This window comes from Eschrichtius robustus, chromosome 3 (genome assembly GCF_028021215.1).
Source record: "Eschrichtius robustus isolate mEscRob2 chromosome 3, mEscRob2.pri, whole genome shotgun sequence".
Lineage (NCBI taxonomy): Eukaryota > Metazoa > Chordata > Mammalia > Artiodactyla > Eschrichtiidae > Eschrichtius > Eschrichtius robustus.
Window position 1 is genome coordinate 149,277,555 of NC_090826.1, and position 22,925 is coordinate 149,300,479.

Here is a 22,925-nt window from a genome sequence, read left to right on the forward strand (position 1 = left end):
ACCTTCTTATATTTAGTCATGGGTTTTGGGCTTTCCTAAAAATGCTTCTAGGTTCCTCTTTTCGGTCTCCAAGTTATCCTCTTTCCTCTCTTTCCCTCACAACTAAGATCCAGTCCATCAGAATGTCCTGTTAGCTTTCAGATTTTTTCCTGAATGTGTGCACCTCTCATCGATATCCCACAGTTGAATCTCATCAAACTGCCTTGTCCAGACTCTACAGGAGTCTCCTAACTTATTTCCTATAGTCTTTTTGTCACTGGAGCCAGCAGATTTTTTTTATGTAAATAAGATCATGACTCTCCCTTTTTGAAAACTATCTAATGATGTTCGATCCCAAACTACTACTTAACCAAGCTCAAGGCCTTTCTTATATGTCTTCTGCCTCTCTCTGCAATTTTCAGCCACACTGGCCTTGCCACAGTTCTCTGAACATGCCACACATGTTCCCACCTCAGGGCCTTTGTCCTTTCTCTCCTCATCACCTGGAGTACTCTGCCACTCATCTTCACATGGCTTATTCCCTCACATTATCAGCTGTTTGCTCAAATTTCACCTCCTTGGAGCTGCTTTTCCTGACCCTGTTGAGCTTCTCTAGTCTCTTACTCTTCTTCCTAACCTTATCACTGGTTGCATTTATACATATGCACATATACATATGCATATGTATTATATATCTTCCCCATTCAAGTAAGCTTCGTGAGGGTCTCTTACTTCTCTATCTCCAGGACAGTGCCTGGCAAGTAAGTAGTAGGTACTCAGTAAATACTCACTGATGATGAATGAACGAACTTTCGGGGGCAATTAGAGCAATTTTTTTCTTCAGAGGAAAGGGTTTATTTATGTAAGTGCTAATAACTTACTTTTTCCACTGTGGTCAAAAGGGGAAGTAAGTGGGGGGAAATCACTATTCTAGCCTATGATTGGGATTTACTCTAGAAGCAGTTATTTCTATTTAATTTTACAGCCTTTAAATTTCAAATGTGACTGTACTTACTCTATGTGTGTCTGCCTTCTAGGGAAAATCTCATCGTGACCAACAGCTTCTTCTTCTCAAGAAGCACCTAGAAAATAATTACAGGAGCAGAGATCGAAAATGGATTGTTCTGTTTCCAGAAGGGGGCTTCCTCAGGAAGAGGCGAGAAACCAGTCAGGCATTTGCCAAGAAAAATAACTTGCCATTTCTTACACATGTCACTTTGCCAAGGATTGGGGCAACAAAAATTATTTTGAATGCACTTGTAGCACGACAGGAAAATGGAAGTCCAGCAGGAGGAGATGCTAAGGAATTAGGTATGATGGTTTTTAGCATTTTTTTCTTTTCTTGAAATTAAAGGATTTTCTGGAGTTCCAGAAGATAACATTGTTCTTTTTTATATTTATAATTTTTGTCAAATAGAAATAATGCTGAGGGAGAAGATGAAAATATAACTTTTTAATATTTCTATTTCCTAAAGTAGTCCATGCTTACAATAATTTATTCAAATAATATAGGAATGTATAAAGTCAAAGGTGTCTCTCCCTTACTGTACACCTTACTCGTGGCCATTCCCACTGCTGCAGTCAACATTCCTGTAAATATCCTTACAGATTTGTGGAACATGTCTGTAGTATAAATTCCTAGAAGTGGAATTGCTGGATTAAAAGATACAGGAATAGAAATGACAAATTTGAAAAACTAATCATAGATATGCAAATGGAATTATAATGATTTATATTTTTTGCATTTATCAAATTTAGAAAGTTTTTTTGTTTTTAATACAGAGAATGAGTTTAGTGAAGTTTGGCAGTATTTACTAAGAGTCTTAAAATGTTGATAAATTACTCAGTTATTCTACTGCAAATAATACTTATCAAAAGGGAATGATCTGAAATACTGGCAAAGTAGTTTATCACAGCATTATTTCTTTTTTAAATAAATTTATTTATTTTTGGCTGTGTTGGGTCTTCGTTGCTGTGCACGGACTTTCTCTAGTTGCGGCGAGCGGGGGCTACTCTTTGTTGCGGTGCGCAGGCTTCTCGTTGCGGTGGCTTCTCTTGTTGCGGAGCACGGACTCTAGGTGCGCAGGCTTCAGTAGTTGTGGCACGTGGGCTCAGTAGTTGTGGCTCGCAGGCTCTAGAGCACAGGCTCAGTAGTTGTGGCACACGGTCTTAGTTGCTCCGCGGCATGTGGGATCTTCCCGGACCAGGGCTCGAACCAGTGTCCCCTGCATCGGCAGGCGGATTCTTAACCACTGCGCCACCAGGGAAGCCCCAGCATTATTTCTAATGGCAAGAAATTGGAAATAGCCAGCAGAGAGAACAGATAAGTAATTATTAAATATCCATCTAACAGAATACAACACAGCCATTACAAATGATGTTTATTGGCTTGGAAAATTCTTTTGCTCTGTAATGTTAACGGGGTGGGAGAAACATACAACTCTTGTGTAAACAATATGAGCTCAAATATGTAAATAATAAGCCAGTAGAAAATCAGTGAAAGGAAAGATTTCAGAATATTAACAGTGATTGCTTCTCTGAGTTGTAACATTATGGATAATTTTTCTCCATTTCTTAATACTTTTCTGAATTAAAAAATATAGTGAGTATGTATTACTTTTATGACCAGGAAAAAGTACACCATGCTCAAAGATGCAACTGTGGACTTCCCTGGTGGTGCAGTGGTTAAGAATCCGCCTGCCAATGCAGGGGACATGGGTTTGATCCCTGGTCCGGGAAGATCCCACATGCCACGGAGCAACTAAGCCCGTGTGCCACAACTAGTGAGCCTGCGCTCTAGAGCCCGCAAGCCACAACTACTGAAGCCCGCGTGCCTAAAGCCCGTGCTACGCAACAAGGGAAGCCACCGCAATGAGAAGCCTGGGCACCACAGCGAAGCCACAACTAGAGAAAGCCCGCACGCAGCAACGAAGACCCAATGCAGCCAAAAATAAATAAATAAATAAATTAATTAATTAATTTATTAAAAAAAAACTGAACAATAAAAGATGCAACTGTCTTGGAGATAGCCTAGTGAATTGTGCATATTTGCAGAAGATATTTGTGCCAACAGCATGAAGACTGTTTTGAACAAGTTTATCCAAGACACTATGAAAGTTTGGTGATAAATTATAAATTAAAAAGCTGAAAGAAACTTACTAGGCCTGTTTCCGTAGTAGCATTTTGCTATTTCTTTTAATATTCTTCAGATAAAATAAAATGGGAATGATTGGCCCTCAGAAATATGTGTTATTTTAGATGACGGTAAGGACCAAACATAGAAATAATGCCCGTAAGATTGTGCTGAGTTTTCCTTTCATTTGTTTTTTCCAAACAGCTGCCTGGCAGTCAGCTCTCTTAATGTTTCATCATCTATTAAAAAGACAAATTGAAAGAGTCTTTTAATAGAAAAGGAAGGTTCAGAATAGCTTCACTGCTGGAGAGACACTGTGGCAATGTCAGCCAAGCCAAAGCTTGAAGGCAAAGGTTTTCCAAATAGGATGAATTGCACTAATAAATACCGCTGCTTTTAAATAGTTTTACCCAGTCAGTACCCTGTGGTCTAGATCTCAGAGGAATGGGCACTTGTCATACTGATTACACAAGAGGGAAGAAAAATGGTTTTTTCTTTTGGAGAGAAGCAATCTCTGTTTATAACCAAAGTGAAATTGTTTATTACTTATCTTACCTTAGTTAAAATTTAGGCCTCTCGCCTTCTGAGACGGCCCACACTCTGTCTGTGGAGTGTGATTCTCCCAGGGCCAGTCTTGCCTTTTGAGATGGACAGCATTCTGTCTATGGAGTGTGTATCTCTCTAAATAAATCCACTTCTTACCTATCAAGAAAAAAATTTTTATTCTAGCAGTTTAGGAAAATCATAAAAATTTTAGAAAACTGTATACCCCAAAACTAGTTTTACTTATATTTTACCATTTGCTTCTCTGCTTTGATATCGATATTTTGTATTTTATTTTCTTTAGTATTCATACTCACTATTTAGTATTTTATTCCATATAAACACAAACCATGCCTTCATGTCTGTTTTAATGTGCGGTCAGTCCATACACATATAAAAATTAAGTTGTATCTAATTAACTTTAAGTTTTTATATATTTATTTATTTTGCCTGCCCCGTGCGGCATGTGGGATCTTAGTTTCCCGACCAGGGATTGAACCTGTGCCCCCTGCAATGGAAGTGCGGAGTCTTAACCACTGGACCGCCAGGGAAGTCCCTCTAATTAACTTTAAAATGATTAGTATTTTTTTGTTTATTGTATGATTTAATAGATATTAAACTGAACTCTGGTGATTTTTCCCAACCATTTTATTATAAAAGTTTTCAAACATACATAAAAGTTGAAATAATTTTGCAGTTAATATCCATGAGCTGGCCAACTAGATTTTATAATTAACACTTTACTATATTTGCTTTATCACATCTCTCTCCATCCTTCTATCCATCTATTAGTCCATCTTGGTTGGGTTTTTTTAATGCATCTCAAAGTAAGTTGCAGACATCAGTGTACTTTACCCCTAAACATTTTAGCATGTACATCAGTGGTAGCTTGTTAAAATGTGTCTCTTTACATACACTCTGTTCCTTTAGCAATATGTTATTTAAAAATTAAAATTTTTAAGCTTATTTCTTATATGATTATTTCTTCCCCTTCAAAATGTTGTCTAAAATTTTAAAAGAATTTAAGGCCAGTTTTTAATTATTTGACACTTTAAGTAAAATATTATTGATTCCTACTGTACATTTGGCCTTATATTTAAAAATAAGTTTTATTTTTTTAGGGATCCTTTAAATACTTCAAACAAAGGATAGACCATTACACTTTAAAGTCTAGCTATCAGCGTTCTCTTTGAGAATTCCTGTCTCAATTCTTGCTCAACTTTGTACTCCGTGCTGGGAATAAAAACAGCGTGCAGAGGACCAAAGTAAACAGAACTTCCCCAGCCCCTCTCATAACGGTAGTTACCTGTTGTACCTACCAAAGGGTAGGCAGGTTTATTGCTTTATTTTTATATAACTCTTGCTAAAATGGGAGGAGTTTTTTGTTTGTCTTGAACAAGAGCAGCAACTGATGATCATGTGCATCAATAAAATGCTTAATTTTATTGCCTTATTTCAATATTTATTAATGCCTCCCAAGTATCACAAAACTTGGTGTTTGTATTATATTGTGTTATATATATATATATTTTTTTTTTTTTTTAAGAAATTCACGTTCTTTTATTTATTTATTTATTTATTTATGACTGTGTTGAGTCTTCGTTTCTGTGCGAGGGCTTTCTCTAGTTGCGGCAAGTGGGGACCACTCTTCATCGCGGTGCGCGGGCCTCTCACCGTCGTGGCCTCTCTTGTTGCGGAGCACAGGCTCCAGACGCGCAGGCTCAGTAATTGTGGCTCATGGGCCCAGTTGCTCCGTGGCATGTGGGATCTTCCCAGACCAGGGCTCGAACCCGTGTCCCCTGCATTGGCAGGCAGATTCTCAACCACTGCGCCACCAGGGAAGCCCATATTGTGTTATATTTAGTGAGTGGAGTTTTTTGTTTTAAGGTCTGCTTTTCGCTTTTGTGATGTGATACTTTAGCTACTGACTATTTTTGTAGGCCAGTTTTTATGAGTGATAAAATGTAAATTAGACCTTGATACTGCATAATTGTATTGAATGCTTAAATGATGCATGTCCAATAAATTATAGCACTCTGTTGTTTAATTTGTTTGAGATTCAGCCATTTTATAATGTAATAGGAAATGCTTAATTTCATCCTAAGTGCATCATATAGAACAGTAATGCCAAAGTTCATTCTCTTAAAGTAAAGGATATATCAGTATGCTTTATAATTCTATACTATGTTATTTGCTGCAAATAATATAAAAATTTATCCAATTTTATATTGTTCTCAGACAGCAAATCGAAAGGTCTCCAGTGGATAATAGATACAACCATAGCTTATCCCAAAGCTGAACCCATAGATATTCAAACCTGGATCCTTGGATACAGGAAACCAGTAGTCACACATGTACATTACAGGTAAGAATTCCACATTAGTACTCAGCGTAAAGCCAACATGAAGTACTATCTCAGGACATTGTGAATGTTTTAATATTAAATTATAATTGATAGTGAAAACAGTTGGCTCAAAATCATTCTTATGCTGAATTTTTAATATGAAAATATCATTTGAAGTAGTTATTTTCACTGATTGATAAAAGTCTCTAAAAATGGCATTCTAGAGGCACTATGATTATTTGATCGCCTGACACTCTTGACTGAAAGTAATTAACTTAAAGGGCAAATATCAAGGATAAATATATACTCAATTGGGGTAAGTAGATTTGTATTAATAGAAATGGAATTTGTTTTTAAATCATTAAGTCATGTAAGATTTTCTAAATGATTGAATTGATAATTTAGCAATGACTTAACTTTCAAATTTTTAATATTTTAATATGCCTATGTCTTTTGCATAAACAACAGTAAAACCATTTATTGAATATTCTGCAACAGCTCCATGAGATTTTTTTAATATAGACCTTTCTTTTTTTAAAGTGTTTGAGGTAAATGTGTATAGGTATTCATATCAAAAAATGATGCTGATAAGACCTGGATAGAATTGATCGCTTTATAAGCCATTTATCTCCTCGTCAAAGATCTCAATACATGGCAACTAAGTTACTAAGGGAGTGGTTGGTCCCAAAGAAGATCACAATTGCCACAAAAGCCCTCCTTTAAAGAGGAAAACTACTCAAATTACATACCCATTGGAAGTAAATAGGTAGCATATTTTCATAGGTGTAAACCATTAGAGTTTTCAAATATAAAAACAAAGTTGGAATAATTTGAAACAAATTTTAAAACTCAAAATTATTAAGTATTACAGTTTGGGGTTTTTTTTCTTTTTTTTTTTTAAACATCTTTATTGGAGTATAATTGCTTCACAGTGCTGTGTTAGTTTCTGCTGTATAACAAAGTGAGCCAGCTATATGTATACATATATCCCCATATCCCCTCCCTCTTGCGTCTCCCTCCCACCCTCTGTATCCCACCCCTTTCGGTGGTCACAAAGCACTGAGCTGATCTCCCTGTGCTATGTGGCTGCTTCCCACTAGCTATCGATTTTACATTTGGTAGTGTATATATGTCCATGCCACTCTCTCACTTCGTCCCAGCTTACCCTTCCCCCTCCCTGTGTCCTCAAGTCCATTCTCTACATCTGCGTCTTTATTTCTGTCCTTCCCCGAGGTTCTTCAGAATCATTTTTTTTTTTTTTTAGATTCCATTTATATTTGTTAGCATACAGTATTTGTTTTTCTCTTTCTGACTTACTTCACTCAGTATGACAGACTCTAGGTCCATCCGCCTCACTACAAATAACTCAATTTCGTTTCTTTTTATGGCTGACTAATATTCCATTGTATATATGTGCCACACCTTCTTTATCCATTCATCTGTCGATGGACATTTAGGTTGCTTCCATGTCCTGGCTATTGTAAATAGTGCTGCAGTGAACATTGTGGTACATGACTCTTTTTGAACTATGGTTTTCTCAGGGTATATGCCCAGTAGTGGGATTGCTGGGTCATATAGTAGTTCTATTTGTAGTTTTTTAAGGAACCTCCATACTGTTCTCCATAGTGGCTGTATCAATTTACATTCCCACCAACAGTGCAAGAGGGTTCCCTTTTCTCCACACCCTCTCCAGCATTTATTGTTTGTAGATTTTTTGATGATGGCCATTCTAACTGGTGTGAGGTGATACCTCACTGTAGTTTTGATTTGCATTACTCTAATGATTAGTGATGTTGACCATCCTTTCATGTGTTTGTTGGCAATCTGTATATCTTCTTTGGAGAAATGTCTATTTAGGTCTTCTGCCCATTTTTGGATTGGGTTGTTTGTTTTTTTTGATATTGAGCTGCATGAGCTGCTTGTATATTTGGAAAATATTAAATTACGTAGGCATTCTTATTGTTGACCTTGCTTTTCTTTTTTAATCAATCCTTTGTCAGTTGCTTCGTTTGCAAATATTGTCTCCCATTCTGAGGGTTGTCTTTTCGTCTTGTTTATAGTTTCCTTTGCTGTGCAAAAGCTTTTAAGTTTTATTAGGTCCCATTTATTTATTTTTGTTTTTATTTCCATTTCTCTAGGAGGTGAGTCAAAAAGGGTCTTGCTGTGATTTATGTCATAGAGTGTTCTGCCTATGTTTTCCTCTAAGAGTTTTATAGTGTCTGGCCTTACATTTAGGTCTTTAATCCATTTTGAGTTTATTTTTGTGTATGGTGTTAGGGAGTGTTCTAATTTCATTCTTTTACATGTAGCTGTCCAGTTTTCCCAGCACCACTTATTGAAGAGGCTGTCTTTTCTCCATTGTATATTCTTGCCTCCTTTATCAAAGATAAGGTGATCATATGTGTGTGGGTTTATCTCTGGGCTTTCTATCCTGTTCCATTGATCTATATTTCTGTTTTTGTGCCAGTACCATACTATCTTGATTACTGTAGCTTTGTAGTATAATCTGAAGTCTGAGAGCCTGATTCCTCCAGCTCCATTTTTCTTTCTCAATATTGCTTTGGCTATTCGGCATCTTTTGTGTTTCCATACAAATTGTGCAAGTTTTTGCTCTAGTTCTATGAAAAATGCCATTGGTAGTTTGATAGGGATTGCATTGAATCTGTAGATTGCTTTGGGTACTCTAGTCATTTTCACAATGTTGATTTTTCCAATCCAAGAACATGGTGTATCTGTCCATCTGTTTGTATCATCTTTAATTTCCTTCATAAGTGTCTTATAGTTTTCTGCATACAGGTCTTTTGTCTCCTTAGGTAGTTTTATTCCTAGGTATTTTATTCTTTTTGTTGCAATGGTAAATGGGAGTGTTTCCTTAATTGCTCTTTCAGATTTTTCATCATTAGTGTATAAGACAGTTTGGGGTTTTGATGTGTGAGGGATGACTATAAAATTACAGTTGATTCTGCTGTGTAACTTACATTGCCAAACTATGCATTCATGTATAAAGTAAGAAAGTAATTCTTGGTGATTGTTCTCTCCATTCTACATGTATTGTCCATTTTACTTAACTTATTGAGCACTTAGTATATACAAGGCAATGTGCTTGGCCCTGGAAGAATTTCTCCAGGAACAGTTTCATTTTCATCTATATGAAACATATCTGGCCTTCAGTAAGTTTTTAAATTGTAATCTATAAATGAGGCTAAGTTCCAGTGCCCAAGTCCAGAATACATGGCTGTTGGATATATGTTTTGGCCACATGTAGATTGTATCTGCATTGGATATATGCAGCTCTTCCTAGCATATCATACTCAAAAAGAATTGAGACAAGAAAGAAAATATTAAATTATGTAGGCATTCTTATTGTTGACCTTGCTTTTCTTTTTTAACCAACAAATAGAAGAAATTGTAGTTTATAGAAACAGAAAAAAAAAACTGAATGGAATCATAAGGGATCTTAGAAATTGAAGAAATGCCCATTTTTAGCAAAATTATTTTAATAAGAGCAAGTGCAACACTCAAATTCACTCGGAGAAGGAGTTTTTAACCTTGGGTCTCATGGATGGACCTTAGAGAATTTTTTAACTGAATCTCTATGCAGAATTTTGTGTATATTTGTAATTTTCTGTGGAGAAGTTTCATAGCTTTCATTCTATTCTCAACATAGATTAAGGATTAAAAAAAAGATTAAGGACCCCTGATTTAGAGATCGAAACCAAATACTGTAGTAGATAGAAGATGAGGAGTGGTTAGTTTGATACAGTAAAATACTTCTATTAATAAAATAGAAGCTTCTCAGAAATAAATATTTTATAAAAACTTTATTAGCAGACATAGCAATAATAAAGAAAATTCTAACATGTTAAATTAGCTGAGATTAAATTATGACATAGAATCTTACCCCAAAATATGCATTAAAGTACAAATTATGCCCCATGTTTATTTATACATACACACACAATGCACACGAACACACAAAATCCTATGAGTCTTGGGACAGACTCTTTTCTTTCCAGAAATTTAATAGAGATCATTATCTAACCAATGATGGGAAAAGAGAAGGACCTGTGTTCAGGTGGGAAGGGGAGGGCAGTTGAAAGATACAGGAGAAGACAGGTGTCTTGGTGTCAGGATAATTTTGAGGACTTGCAAGAAGCTTGTGAGGAGGGATGTGGGCTCTGTTCTTAGCAGCTCCCAGGAATAAGTCTTTATCAGCCATAGGTTGACTAGGTTTCCTCATGTGTTATTCTAGGCCACCAAGACACCCTGGGGGATAGGGGAAAAAAGATTGGGTTTTTTTGTGTTTCGTTGTTGGGGTTTTTTTGGCTTTTTTTTTTTTTTTTTTTTTTTAACCCCTAGCTTTCTCAATTCCAAAATAATCTGTTTATTGCATATCTTGGATTTGTCCTGTCAGGAATAACACCATTGAAATTAAATTTAAACAAACATGGCGCTCCTTACCCATTTTTGGTTTTTCGTTTGTTTTGTTTGTTTGCTGTTCTCAGAAGGATTGGTTTTTGTTCAGACTCTCCAGTTGTGTGGTTATATTTTAAAATTTTTAAACAAGGATGAGGAGTTTCCAATCAGAATAAGAGATTTAAAATGCAGCATTGGAAATCATATATATATGCAAATGTGAATAATACAAATAATGGGGTTGGATCTCTTTCTCTTTTAATATGAGGAGATTGGCAAGAAAAACTAAGTAGCATTGACTCCTTAAAGTGGGGAATAGGTGCACAGAGAGATAGGAAAAGGTGGTCTGGAAAGTGTAAAGTTCACTGAAAAATGGTAGTTTTGCTTAATGTTGGCTTACTTATCTTGACTTATAGGCAGATTTAAAAGTCTATTCATGAATGTATTCTTTTTCCTGCAGTTAAACATATTTTATCCAGAACATTACTATTAAACCAAATTGGTCCAAGCCAATTTTGCTTCACATGACATAGAAAATGTTTGTTTTCTTCTTAATCCCAACTGACTTTTTAAAAATAAAGCAGCACCCATTCTTAGAGAATTTAATTGAAATGATCACTTTGGTGATTTGGTGTAGCTGGACAAGTTACTACTATTGCTAGTTTTTTTTTCCAGTATAATTTAGAAGACTATACATGTGAGAGTCAGAAAGGAATTATTCCATTATGCTCAGCATTTATCAGATCCCACTTAGAATATTGCATGTATTTTAATTTCACCATTTCAAAAGAAATAATACAATTAGTAGAAGGTTTTGAAAAGAGCTAATATAGAGAAATCCTAGACCACTAGTACCATTTAAAATGCAGTTGTTTTAGATCAAATCAAAGCAAACTTGGAGATAGTAGTGACTAAATGAAACATAATTCTAGGAGAAACTCCAAGTTGAGAGCACCAAATCCTGGCCACTAGACCACCAGGGAAGAGAAACTCCAAGTTGAAAGTACAAACAGGTTAAAGAGAAGTTTAACAATTCATAAGTATTGAATTTGTAATAAGTTTCTATATATATGAAGTACTTTTATCATATTTTAGGTAGATTTCATGCAAGGCAGTAGCTGTCCTTGCCTGTGTCATTCATCTTGGAGCCTGCTGAGAACAGCACAGTGTTCCTCTGGATGGCTGGAGTACTCTGGTATTATGCTGTAACGTTCCTGACCATCAGAGTACACTTGGGAAATAATACAATTGCCATCATTCATTTAACATTGATCAGTGGTTGGGCCATTTTAAATTTCTTTAATACACTTCTTTTTTCTTCTTGGAAATTATTGTCAAGGCTACCAAGGATTCCACTACCTGTTCTATATCTCACTGGAACATACTGTGACAGGTGTATGGAGATCTCTGAGCAAGAAAGGCATTTTCCCTACCGAGTAGCTTCAGTCATAATGCGTTAGTAAAATTAAGTGCTTAGAAAACATTAGGTCTTTATTTAAATAGGAAAAGAATATCTAGTTACCAGAATGTGCAACAGAATGTTCTTCTAGATTTTGCATTTCTGTACTGATGCTTAGGAATAAAAAGATAAGAATGCAATAGCTAATTTTAAATGTTCTGAAATAAACTTTTTTCTTCCAATAGCAGTTTTCTACATTGTCATTTCCCTTCTTACTTCTTAGGTGTATGTTGATTTTTAGGATTTCTGGAGGAGATAAATATACATGTTATTATATGCTGTGAAATACTTTCCTAAAATACCATGCAAATGAAAAAGTAAAAAATTTGTGACATGGTTATTTATTAGATCCTATCCTACAAACAGGTAGTAAATAACAGTGCCGTGAATACAAACGATACACTGATTTTGTTTATTTATTTATTAATTATTGGAGTATAGTTGCTTTACAATATTGTGTTAGTTTATACTGTACAGCAAAGTGAATCAACTATATGTATACATATATCCCCTCTTTTTTTGGATTTCCTTCTCAGCTTAGGTCACCACAGAGCATTGAGTAGAGTTCCCTGTGCTATACAGTAGGTTCTCATTAGTTATCTGTTTTATACATAGTATCAATAGTGTGTATATGTCAATCCCAATCTCTCAGTTCATCCCACCCTCCCCCCTTCCCCCTTGGTATTCATAAGTTTGTTCTCTACATCTGTGTCTCTATTTCTGCTTTGTAAATAAGATTGTCTATACCAGATACACTGATTTTAAAAGTGTTTTAAAAACTGCACATCACCTTACAAATACAAAGTACTATTATTAAGATATTTAAAGTATGTATGGGTTATTGATAAATCCAGTACTAATAAATTAGCATTCCCCATAGTTTGGATCTAAACTACTTATTACTTTAAAAGATGTCTTATTCTTTACTTCCCAATATTATATATTATTTAACTGGGGAAATATTTTTTGTTATTTTTGTTTTCTTAATAAATTTTTTAAAAAATATTTATTTATTTATTTATTTATCTTTGGCTGCATTGGGTCTTCATTGCTGTGCGTGGGCTTTCTCTAGTTGCAGCGAGCAGTGGCTTCTCTTGTTGTGGAGCACAGGCTCAGTAGTTGTGGCTCGCGGGCTCTAGAACGCAGGCTCCGTAGTTGTGGCACACGGATTAGTTGCTCCGTGGCATGTGGGATCTTCCCGGACCAGGGCTCGCACCCGTGTTCCCTGCATTGGCAGGCGGATTCTTAACCACTGCGCCACCAGGGAAGCCCCTTTTTGTTACTTTTGGATACAACTACATTATGGATCTCTTTCTAAAGTGAAGCTCGTTTTAAAAGAGGAATTAAGGCTTAACTATGAGAACCATTTGAGGGGAACAATTTTTTCCTCCCCTTCATATTACTGTCGCATTGGAAGACAGCTTATTCCTATTAAAGTAGTAATGGGCACAGTGTGCTGTTGTTAAGGAGTTAATAGCAAAATTAAACATGAATTAGATTTTAATTACAGGGATAGAATGTTTATAGAGATAAAAGCAAAAGTAACCCCTGTCCTTAATACAAATGTCTGCTTCACTCCAAATTAGGAAAGTGAGTTGGAGAAGATGATTCTCTTGTGCAGAAATAGCTTACACTTTTATTTTAAAATAAGTTATAACCATGAGTGTAGTGGCATAGATAAGTTACTGAAAGCAGAGGTGTTACTTTCATGTCTAATTTGACTGGAACATTGGTAACTTTGGAGAAGGCATTCAATTAGGGACTTTGGGTAAGAAATTATTTACAGTTTGCAGGGGGAATTAATTCAGAAAAGGAGTATTCAATGAATATTTTTAAAGAAAATATGCTCACTAGCAAGAATGGACAAATGTTAACATTCTGACATATTTGCCTCAGGATACTTTTATTAATAAAGGAAATAAAACATTTCTAGAATGCAATACTTATTGAATGTGTGAATGCTAAAGTTCATGCTCTCTAGATATGCACTGTCCAGTTACAGCAGCCACTAGCCACATACGCCGTTGAGCACTGAAAATGTGGCTAGTCTGATTTGAGATGTTCTGTAAATGTAAAATACACAATGAATTATAAAGACTAGTAGGAAAAAGGAATATAAAATATCTCACTAATAATTTTTGTTGATAATATGCCAAAATGATAATATTTTAGATTTGGGGGATTAAAGGATTAAATTTCTTTAATGTTATTAGATGTTCTCTATTGTGTACTTTGTAAAATATTAAATTTATTTTTAAAAATAAAAGCATGTAACTATGAAAAATATGTCATAGAGGGGAAAAAAATCTTTCCCAGCATGTTCACATAAAATTCCTTTTTCATATTTCCTTTTAATATTTGTTTTATGTATGTTTTTAGTGTAGCTGTAGTTGTAATATGCATAAAAGTTATTTGTATTCTACTTTTTCCCACGTAGCATTTTAATGAACGTTAAACCTGTACTACACATGGACTAGGTGTTAAGATTACAAATTTTGTAAGCATTTTTAAGTCCTGTTATGAAGTCTTTACATTTTTAGTGGCTTTCCAAAATCCTGGTTAGTAGATACATTTAATTACCTATTTCCCTATTGATCATAGGCTTTTCAGGTTTTATTCTTGATTTTAACACTATGCTGAATGTCTTAGTACGTACATATAGCTTACCCTACCCCATGTTTTAGTTGTTTTTATAATAGATATATTTAACCTGTTCTAATGTTAGGTTGGAGAGTGTTATTAAAATTACAGAAAAACTTATTTATAAGAAAAATTACCAACATTTTAAAACAGAGTTATAATATTTTGGTAATTTTATGCATAAACCTATAAATATTTGTGATTAATATATCACTGTTGTTTTTCTTTCTGTTTTGTCCCCTTTACTTCTTAAAACAACAAAACAAAAAAGTCACAAGTATTTATCAGTTTTAGGGGCTATAATTTCAGAAATAGTTTTTTCCTCCAAAACTTTTTATTATGGAAAATTTCAAACCTAGAAATTAAACCCCATGTACCTATAGTACACTTATGGTGTACACTTATGTACTTGTGGTGTACACTTATGGTTGTTTCCTCTGTGTTATCTCCCAGGTCCCAGTGGATTATTTTGAAGGAAGGTTCAGATATTATATCATTTCATTTGTAAACGTTTTATTATATATTCTCTAAAATGTAATAATTCTTTTTGTAAAATCATTATCTATTATCATACCTGAAATATTAATAACAATTCATTAATATCATTAAATATCTAGTCAGTCATCAAATTTCCTGGATTGTCTCATAAATTATTTTTTTAAAACAGTTTGGATTCAGTTAGATTGCAGTTGGTTGATATATCTCTTAAATTTCTTTTGTGTATGGATTCCCCCCTCTACCTTTTATTTTCCTTGTAGCTTATTTTTTGAGGATACCATATTATTTGCCCGGTAGAGTTTATACAAATTTGGTTTTGCTGATTGTATCCTGTGTATTCCTCTGCCCCCTATATTTCCTATAAATTAGTAGGTAGATACTAAAACTTCACCAGATTGAGGTTTGAATTTGCTTGACAAGAAATACTTCATAAGTTGTGATGCTTATTACTTCTGTGAAGGAGATAAATAATATCTGATGTCTGTCAGAAATAGTTTTTAAACACTCTTATTAGTTTAAATTTTTAAAACAAATATATCCAGTGTGTTGAGGAAAAAAAGTGATGCTTCCTTATTCCATCCCTTTAACCCCAAACAATAATGTCAGAAATTTCAACTTAGAATTGAGGCCTCTTCAGGCATATAACACATAAAGAGAATCAGTTTGCCTAGGATACCCTCATAGTAATGGTATAAGAAGGTCCATAGTCTTATTTTGTTTGATGAGCCATTAAAAAGGGGTTTTCCCCACTGTGTCCCTAACTATAAAGATGTTGAAAATGTTCTAAACCTAATTGGAAAATGAGCTATAAATCATCAATTGGGGTGACAGATATGACAGATAGTTGTATTAGTCAGGGTTCTTCAGAGAAATAGAACTAATAGGATATATAGAGAGATCAAGAATAGATTTACTCTAGGAGTTCGCTCTCCTGGTATGGAGACTGAGAAATCCCATGATCTACTGTCTGCAAGCTGGAGAACCAGGAAAGCCAGTGGTGTAATTCAGTCTGAGTCCCAAGGTCTGAGAATGATGAGGAAGGGAGTCTGAAAGCCTAAGAAATAGGAGAGCTGATGTCCTAGAGCAGAAGGATGTCTTAGCTAAAGCAGAGAGAGTGGACTCATCCTTCTTCCACCTTTCTGTTCTATTCAGGCCCTCAGTGGATTGGATGCTGCCCACCTGCATTGGTGAGGCCGATCTTCTTAAGTTAATCTACTGATTCGAATGCTAATCTCTTCCAGTGACATCCTCACAGCACACCCTGAAATAATGTTGTACCAGCTATCTGGGCATCCTTTAGCCCAGTCAAGTTGACATATAAAGTAAACCATCACAATAGTCTACATAGAAAACCCAGGAAACTGAGTTCACCTTCTATTTATAGAGTTTAGCAATCTTGATATAAAATCATCACAGAAAAAAATCAATATTATCCCTTTTTACTGACATAAATAGAAAATGTAATTTTTTAAAAGATACTTATCTGAGAAGCAAGAAGACTATAAAGTATCTACCAATAAAACTTAAGAAAAAATGTAGAAGACTTTTATGAAGGAAAATATAAAACTGCATTGAAGAACATAAAAGACCTGAATAAGTGGAAAGAGATACTGTGTTCATAGAGGGGAAGGCTGAAAATTATAGAGATGTCAGTTCTCCCAAATTAATCTATAAATTTAACATAATTGCAATTACATTATATCCAGGAGGGTTATGATCAGAATCCAGGAGGGTTTTTCTGGAAACTTGACAAATGGTTCTAAAATTCATTTGAGAGAGTAAAGATAAATGAATAGCTAAGATAGTGTTGAAGATGAGCAAGACAGAGGAATTCTTCCTACCAGATGTCAAGGCTTAGTGTAATTAAAGCAGTGTGGTTTGAGGGCAGGGTCAGATCAATGGAAAGATTAGAAAAGCCAGATTTACTTGGGAACATGTGTATGATTGATGATTTTCTAATTATATTTCTTATAGTTGATAGTTACAAAGGTGATATTTGAAACCCATCCCATAGAGATAAAGTAGTGTTACTTCTTAGATACTACATTTAAGTTCTGAAAAACACGATCAGCGAGACATCATATACCATATTTCACCCATTAAGATACATATTTTTTCACATGTTAACATCTCTGAAACTGGGAGGCATCTTAAAAACCAGTATAATAAAGGCTTAGTTATAATTTAATTGTATATTTGGCATGCAGCACTTAAAAGTCCAAAAAGTAATTGCTGCCTCTCCCCTGTCCCCCCCAATCCCCCAAAAAAAGGCAGTGCAGTGACTGCTGAATGGTTGGTATTTGACTGTTGACAGTGAATGCCTCTGGGGAGGGAATCTTACTTCTCTTTGTACTATTTTAGGCCTTTTTTTTTTTTTTAACGGTGTGAATGTATTAACTTAAAAAATTAATTGAAAAAAGAAATTGCCCACAATTTAGAATTTTGGTTTAATAATCATTTGAGTAATTGCAACAAAAGCATTTTTGTCGGGTAGTTATAAGAATTTAATAAGTTCACATTTAAAATGCATACTATTTAATATATACCAAATAGATTTTACCCCTTTAAATCAAGGTATTGAAATGCTTAAATTATATAGATAGTCTAGATTTTCATATTCTAGTGTTTCATCCATAATCTTTGTGAGGCTTAAATTTCTATAATAATTTTTTAGTATAAAATCTAGAATAAAGTAGAATATAATTAATATAGTAAAAATCAGTTATTCAACATAATGAGGTTTCACTTCACCTTTTCCCAGTAACTGTGAGTAGCACTAAAGTGGTTCACACCTAAGTGGTACACACAGGTACTAATGATGCAGGTTTAGAGGTTTACCACCCTCAGCCCTGGCCCCCAAATTACTTATCTGGGAGTGAGGTCATTAGATTGCCTCTTGAACTAAAAGTGGCTTTTTTCCGCCGCAGAAGGAAACATTGTCCTGTCTTTAGTTTTTCTTATGGGCCTTTTCTCTATCAGCACTTACAATTATTGCTCATTTCACCTCTACTTTTGATTCTCTTCTTCCTGTCTGCTTTTCTTGTCATCTCTTGTTTTCTGTTGCTTTGCCTCTGGGCCCTAGCTTTTCCCTGGAAAAGGCTGGATGTTTTAGTCATAAGTCACCATTCAAAGCTTCCAGTTGGAAAATGGAAAGTTACACATTAAATTTAATCTTCACGTTTTTAGTTCTGCTTGGCTGATTTTATTAATGTTCACCACCCCCAAGTTCTTTTTTCTTTTCTGCCCCAGCAGTTTTTTTCCCTTTTCTTTAAGAAAACAAAACATTTTAGTTTGGCACCATTCAGGATGCTGATGGTATTAAATAAGTGGTCTTAATTGAGGTTTGACTGTATTATGGATTGAATTCTGTGCTTCTATAATGAAGTTGAAGATTTGAAAGAGGTGAATCATCATTTCAAATAAGATAAAATCTCTATCCTCTAGTTAGAAGATATGCTTAATTTCTTCTCAAATGTTTATAAGAAGTTATAGATACACATGAAAGAAATTTTTTACTGTTAACATAGAACCAAGACATAACCTAAAATCTGATTTGCTAAGTTATTTTTCAGTATATGAATCTGGACATAATAAGCTTTGGAAATGAAGTGCTCTATCCCACCTTGTTGGCCCTCTGGGGGCTCACCATGTCTTTTTTCACTTTCAGATTCACTTTTCAGATCTAGTCTAGAGACTAGAGTCAAGGACAATGCCTGCCATTGGTATTCAAAAACTGCTTTTCGTTTTCTAATTAAATTTTGTTGGAAATATTATGTCCCCCAAATTTTCAAAAAAATTCTTAGAGCTTAAATTTTAAGTGAATAATGGTTAAGCATAACTCTCACTGATCATTATTTATATTTTAGTTACTTAAAGTCATTGGATTGGATCTGAGAAGTAGAAAGGGCTAGCTAGGTCTTTTTGTCTAACCTTCCATTTAATACAGGAATACACATACAAACACACAGTGATTACTTAAGTATAGACCTTCTCTAGGAGCCTGTTTTTAGTCCTCTTTTTTTTTTTTTCCTGTGGAGGTTGAGTCCATAATAGGAGACTGACTACGTAGCAATGGATCCTCTGTAGGTGTACCTCTAGCTCTCAGTCTTTCTGCCAAGTTCCAAATCCTGACTTAACTTCCTTGCCTCCACCTGGATACCCTGTTGCTTGTTCACACCTAATATTTCTAGAACTGAACTCATTTTCCTTCACACCAACTTGTTTCTCCTGGCTTTCCAATTGGGGTTTATGTTCACATCATTCTGCCCTCACCCAGAATAAAAATTTTGGAGTTCTTTGACTCTTCCACTTTAAAATTTTATCCTCTCTCTCAAATCCAGCCGCCAGTTCCTATGAAAGGTACCTCTGCAATGTTTGTTTCTATTCCCTCTTCTTATTTCAATGCCATTGCCTAGCTCAGATTTCATTACTTCTTACCTGGAGTATATTTGCCTATTAAATACTCCCTTTATTGACAACCCTCAGAATGGGAGAAAATATGTGCAAACGAAGCAACTGACAAAGGATTAATCTCCAAAATATACAAGCAGCTCATGCAGCTCAATATCAAAAAAAACAAACAACCCAATCCAAAAATGAGCGGAAGGCCTAAATAGACATTTCTCCAAAGAAGATATACAGATTGCCAACAAACACATGAAAGGATGCTCAACATCACTAATCATTAGAGAAATGCAAGTCAAAACCACAATGAGGTATCCCCTCACACAGGTCAGAATGGCCATCATCAAAAAATCTACAAACAATAAATGCTGGAGAGGGTGTGGAGAAAAGGGAACCCTCTTGCACTGTTGGTGGGAATGTAAATTGATACAGCCACTATGGAGAACAGTATGGAGGTTCCTTAAAAAACTAAAAATAGAACTACCATATGACCCAGCAATCCCACTACTGGGCATATACCCTGAGAAAACCATCTGTCATACAGAGTGAAATAAGTCAGAAAGAGAAAAACAAATACCGTATGCTAACACATATATATGGAATCTAAAAAAAAATGGTTCTGATGAACCTAGGGGCAGGACAGAAATAAAGACGCAGACGTAGAGAGTGAACTTGAGGACATGGGGAGGGGGAAGGGTAAGCTGGGACGAAGTGAGAGAGTAGCATTGACATATATACACTACCAAATGTAAAATAGATAGCTAGTGGGAAGCAGCCGCATAGCACAGGGAGATCAGCTCAGTGCTTTGTGACCACCTAGAGGGGTGGGATAGGGAGGGTGGGAGGGAGGGGTATGGGGATACATGTACACATATAACTGACTCACTTTGTTATACAGCAGAAACTAACACACCATTGTAAAGCAATTATACTCCAATAAAGATGTTAAAAAATATATTCCATTTATTGATATTGATACTTCACCCTATCTTATTTATTTCACTGCTATTCTCCTCTTCCTAAAGCATGGTACCTTTTTTTTTGTTTCTTTTCTTGTTTCTTTGTTTCTTTATTCCTTTGTTTCTGTCTTTTTTCTTTTCTTTTTTTTGTTATAGACATTAGTGGGACACTTGGCAAAATTTGAATGAAATCTGTAGATTGTAGATTAGATAATAGTATCAGTGTTGATTTCCTGATTTTGATCATTGCAGCATGGTTATATAAGAGACTGTTCTTGTATTTAGAAAATGCTCATGGGAGTATTTAGGGGGCACACCATCTGTAACTTACTCTCAAAAATTGAGGAAAGATCATATATATATATACATATATCAGAAAATAGATATATATGGAGAAAAAGAATGATAAAGTAAATATGGGAAATAATGATATTTGGGGAATCTGGGTGAAGCATATATATGAATTCTTTGTACTATTTTTGTAACTTTTCTTTGAGTCTGAAATTATTTCAAAATAAAAAATTATTTTAAAAGTCATTAGGGAGATATGGAAAAATCTCTGTACCTTCCCCTCAATTTTGCTGTGAACCTTAAACTACTCTAAAAAAAAAGCCTTAAGAAAAATTTTTAAATGTCATTAGACTCATGGAAAACATAATAGTGATTCTCTTAAGCAAATATACCAATCTTATATTTTGCTTACTGGATAGTTCAGTTCATTCAGCAAGCATCTGTGTCTCAAAGGATATAATACGAATAAAGATATAATAAATAAATTTGAGGTATAAACAATGCCATCTCATTGTTTATGCCCTCAAGTGGCATGTTAGTTTGCTATGGCTTTGACTGTTTCAAGGAGCAGGACTCAAGGGGAAGGCGTAACAGGCTCAGGTTGTCCCTGACTGTGAAGGGAAGCAGTAGTCTAGGTGCTGAGTATTTGCCATCTCCCTTTCTACACAAACCTTAAAAAGTCACTCAAAATTCTCTCCTATATGACCCTAGGTTTGCTACCTTAGAGCCTTGGTTTATTCCTCTATTAAAGTGGATAAAAGATTATATCTGAGTAGCTGAAATTTTTTTTCAGATAGCTGAGTGGGTTGTTTTTTAAACCTTTCTAGTGGATGCAGGAGGAAGCTACAAATATTACATTTTAGAATGTTGAGGATGAGGCCTGAGCAGCTTACCTAAGGACGATGGCTCAAAGCAAAACTTCGGGGAATTGAGTGCTGGGAGATCCTCTGATATGTTAAATTTGACAGGATCTGTTCTTGTCCATAAATCTATTTTTGGTGACAAGTAGTTTCCACATTTCTGAGTTATTCTTGTCATACCAGCCCTGGTGGTGTCAGTTAACTGTACCTGTGGTATTGTGGCTGTCTACAGATGGCACCTCATCATGTTTTATGCTGGCGGATTACTTTGCATTTAATTCAGTTCAGCAAACTTGAGTTCCCACAAAGGAGCAGGCGCTGATGTGCACATGGGTATGCAGAGATGAGTATAGCACAGTCTGATAGAGGAAACAGACACATAAGAAAATAAATAGAACATAAAGTAATAAGCACAGTTATAAAGGACAGAATAGGCACTGGGGAGGAATTATTAACTGTAGGAGAGGAGGAGGAGGAGGAAGCCAAAGGAGCAGAGGACAAAGGTAGAAGAAAGCCAAATCCTTATCTTCCTTAGTAGGAAGTCAATGAATACACTTTAAATTGGACAGTCTAGCATGTTTATAAGCAATGTGGAAGTGAACAGCAAAAGAAAGTTGAAAGGGGTTGTATCTGGGGAACAGGGATCTGAGGAGGGAAAAAATAGGTCTATTATTTTTCATTGTGAACCTTATACTACTCTGATTCTTGAAAACTATATGCATATTGTTACTCTGTTAAAAATTTGTTTTAAGTTTTTTAATCCTACTGACTCTTTTAGGCCAACTCAAGTGATGCCTTTTCCATGTAGCCTATGTCATAAGTAGACATGCACACCCCTTCATTTAAACTTACACAAAAATTGTTTAAACTCCTTATATAACATTTACCACATTCTGATTTTAGACTTTTTGCTTTTCTGATCCCTCTGCTAGGTTATTAGCTTTTAGAAAGCACAGTTTATCTTCTTCAGTGCTTATTAGCTCCTAGTATGTAGTTGGCATAATTGAATTGAGGATTTAGCCATGGTGTTTGTTAGCTCACGTTTGGGAGTCTTTGTGGCATGAAAATTCTAGTGAGAATGTATAGGTGCCAGCTAAGCATTATTTTATATCTTTTTTTGAAAGTATAATTTATCTAGTGCTCTTAAATCTAATCCTGTGGATTTTGGTGGAATACTCTGTGTTTAAGAGCACATTCTAGATTACTGATAATAATTTTTATTTCTTGAAAATTAAGAGCTGATTTTTCATTGGATAGCTATTGGTATTGGAAAGATTTGTTTCTGTTATTTATTTATATCCCACAAGAACTCCTTTTATTTGATTCCAAGAGGACTGGTATTCAGTGCATTTGACACTCTGCCATATTAGAAGATTAGTTGTTTTAATATTTTAATCCC

At 35.1% G+C, this 22,925-nt stretch overlaps 1 protein-coding gene across 3 annotated transcripts in view; it reads left to right on the forward strand.

The window, feature by feature from the left end:
* LPGAT1 (lysophosphatidylglycerol acyltransferase 1) overlaps positions 1 to 22,925 on the forward strand; it is a 77,073-nt gene that overhangs the window by 40,013 nt on the left and 14,135 nt on the right. For all 3 annotated transcript variants that reach the window (XM_068541476.1, XM_068541475.1, XM_068541474.1), the window contains 2 exons: positions 1,017 to 1,290; positions 5,894 to 6,020. In XM_068541476.1, the coding sequence (XP_068397577.1) occupies positions 1,017 to 1,290; positions 5,894 to 6,020 (401 nt within the window). The remainder of the gene's footprint in view (positions 1 to 1,016; positions 1,291 to 5,893; positions 6,021 to 22,925) is intronic.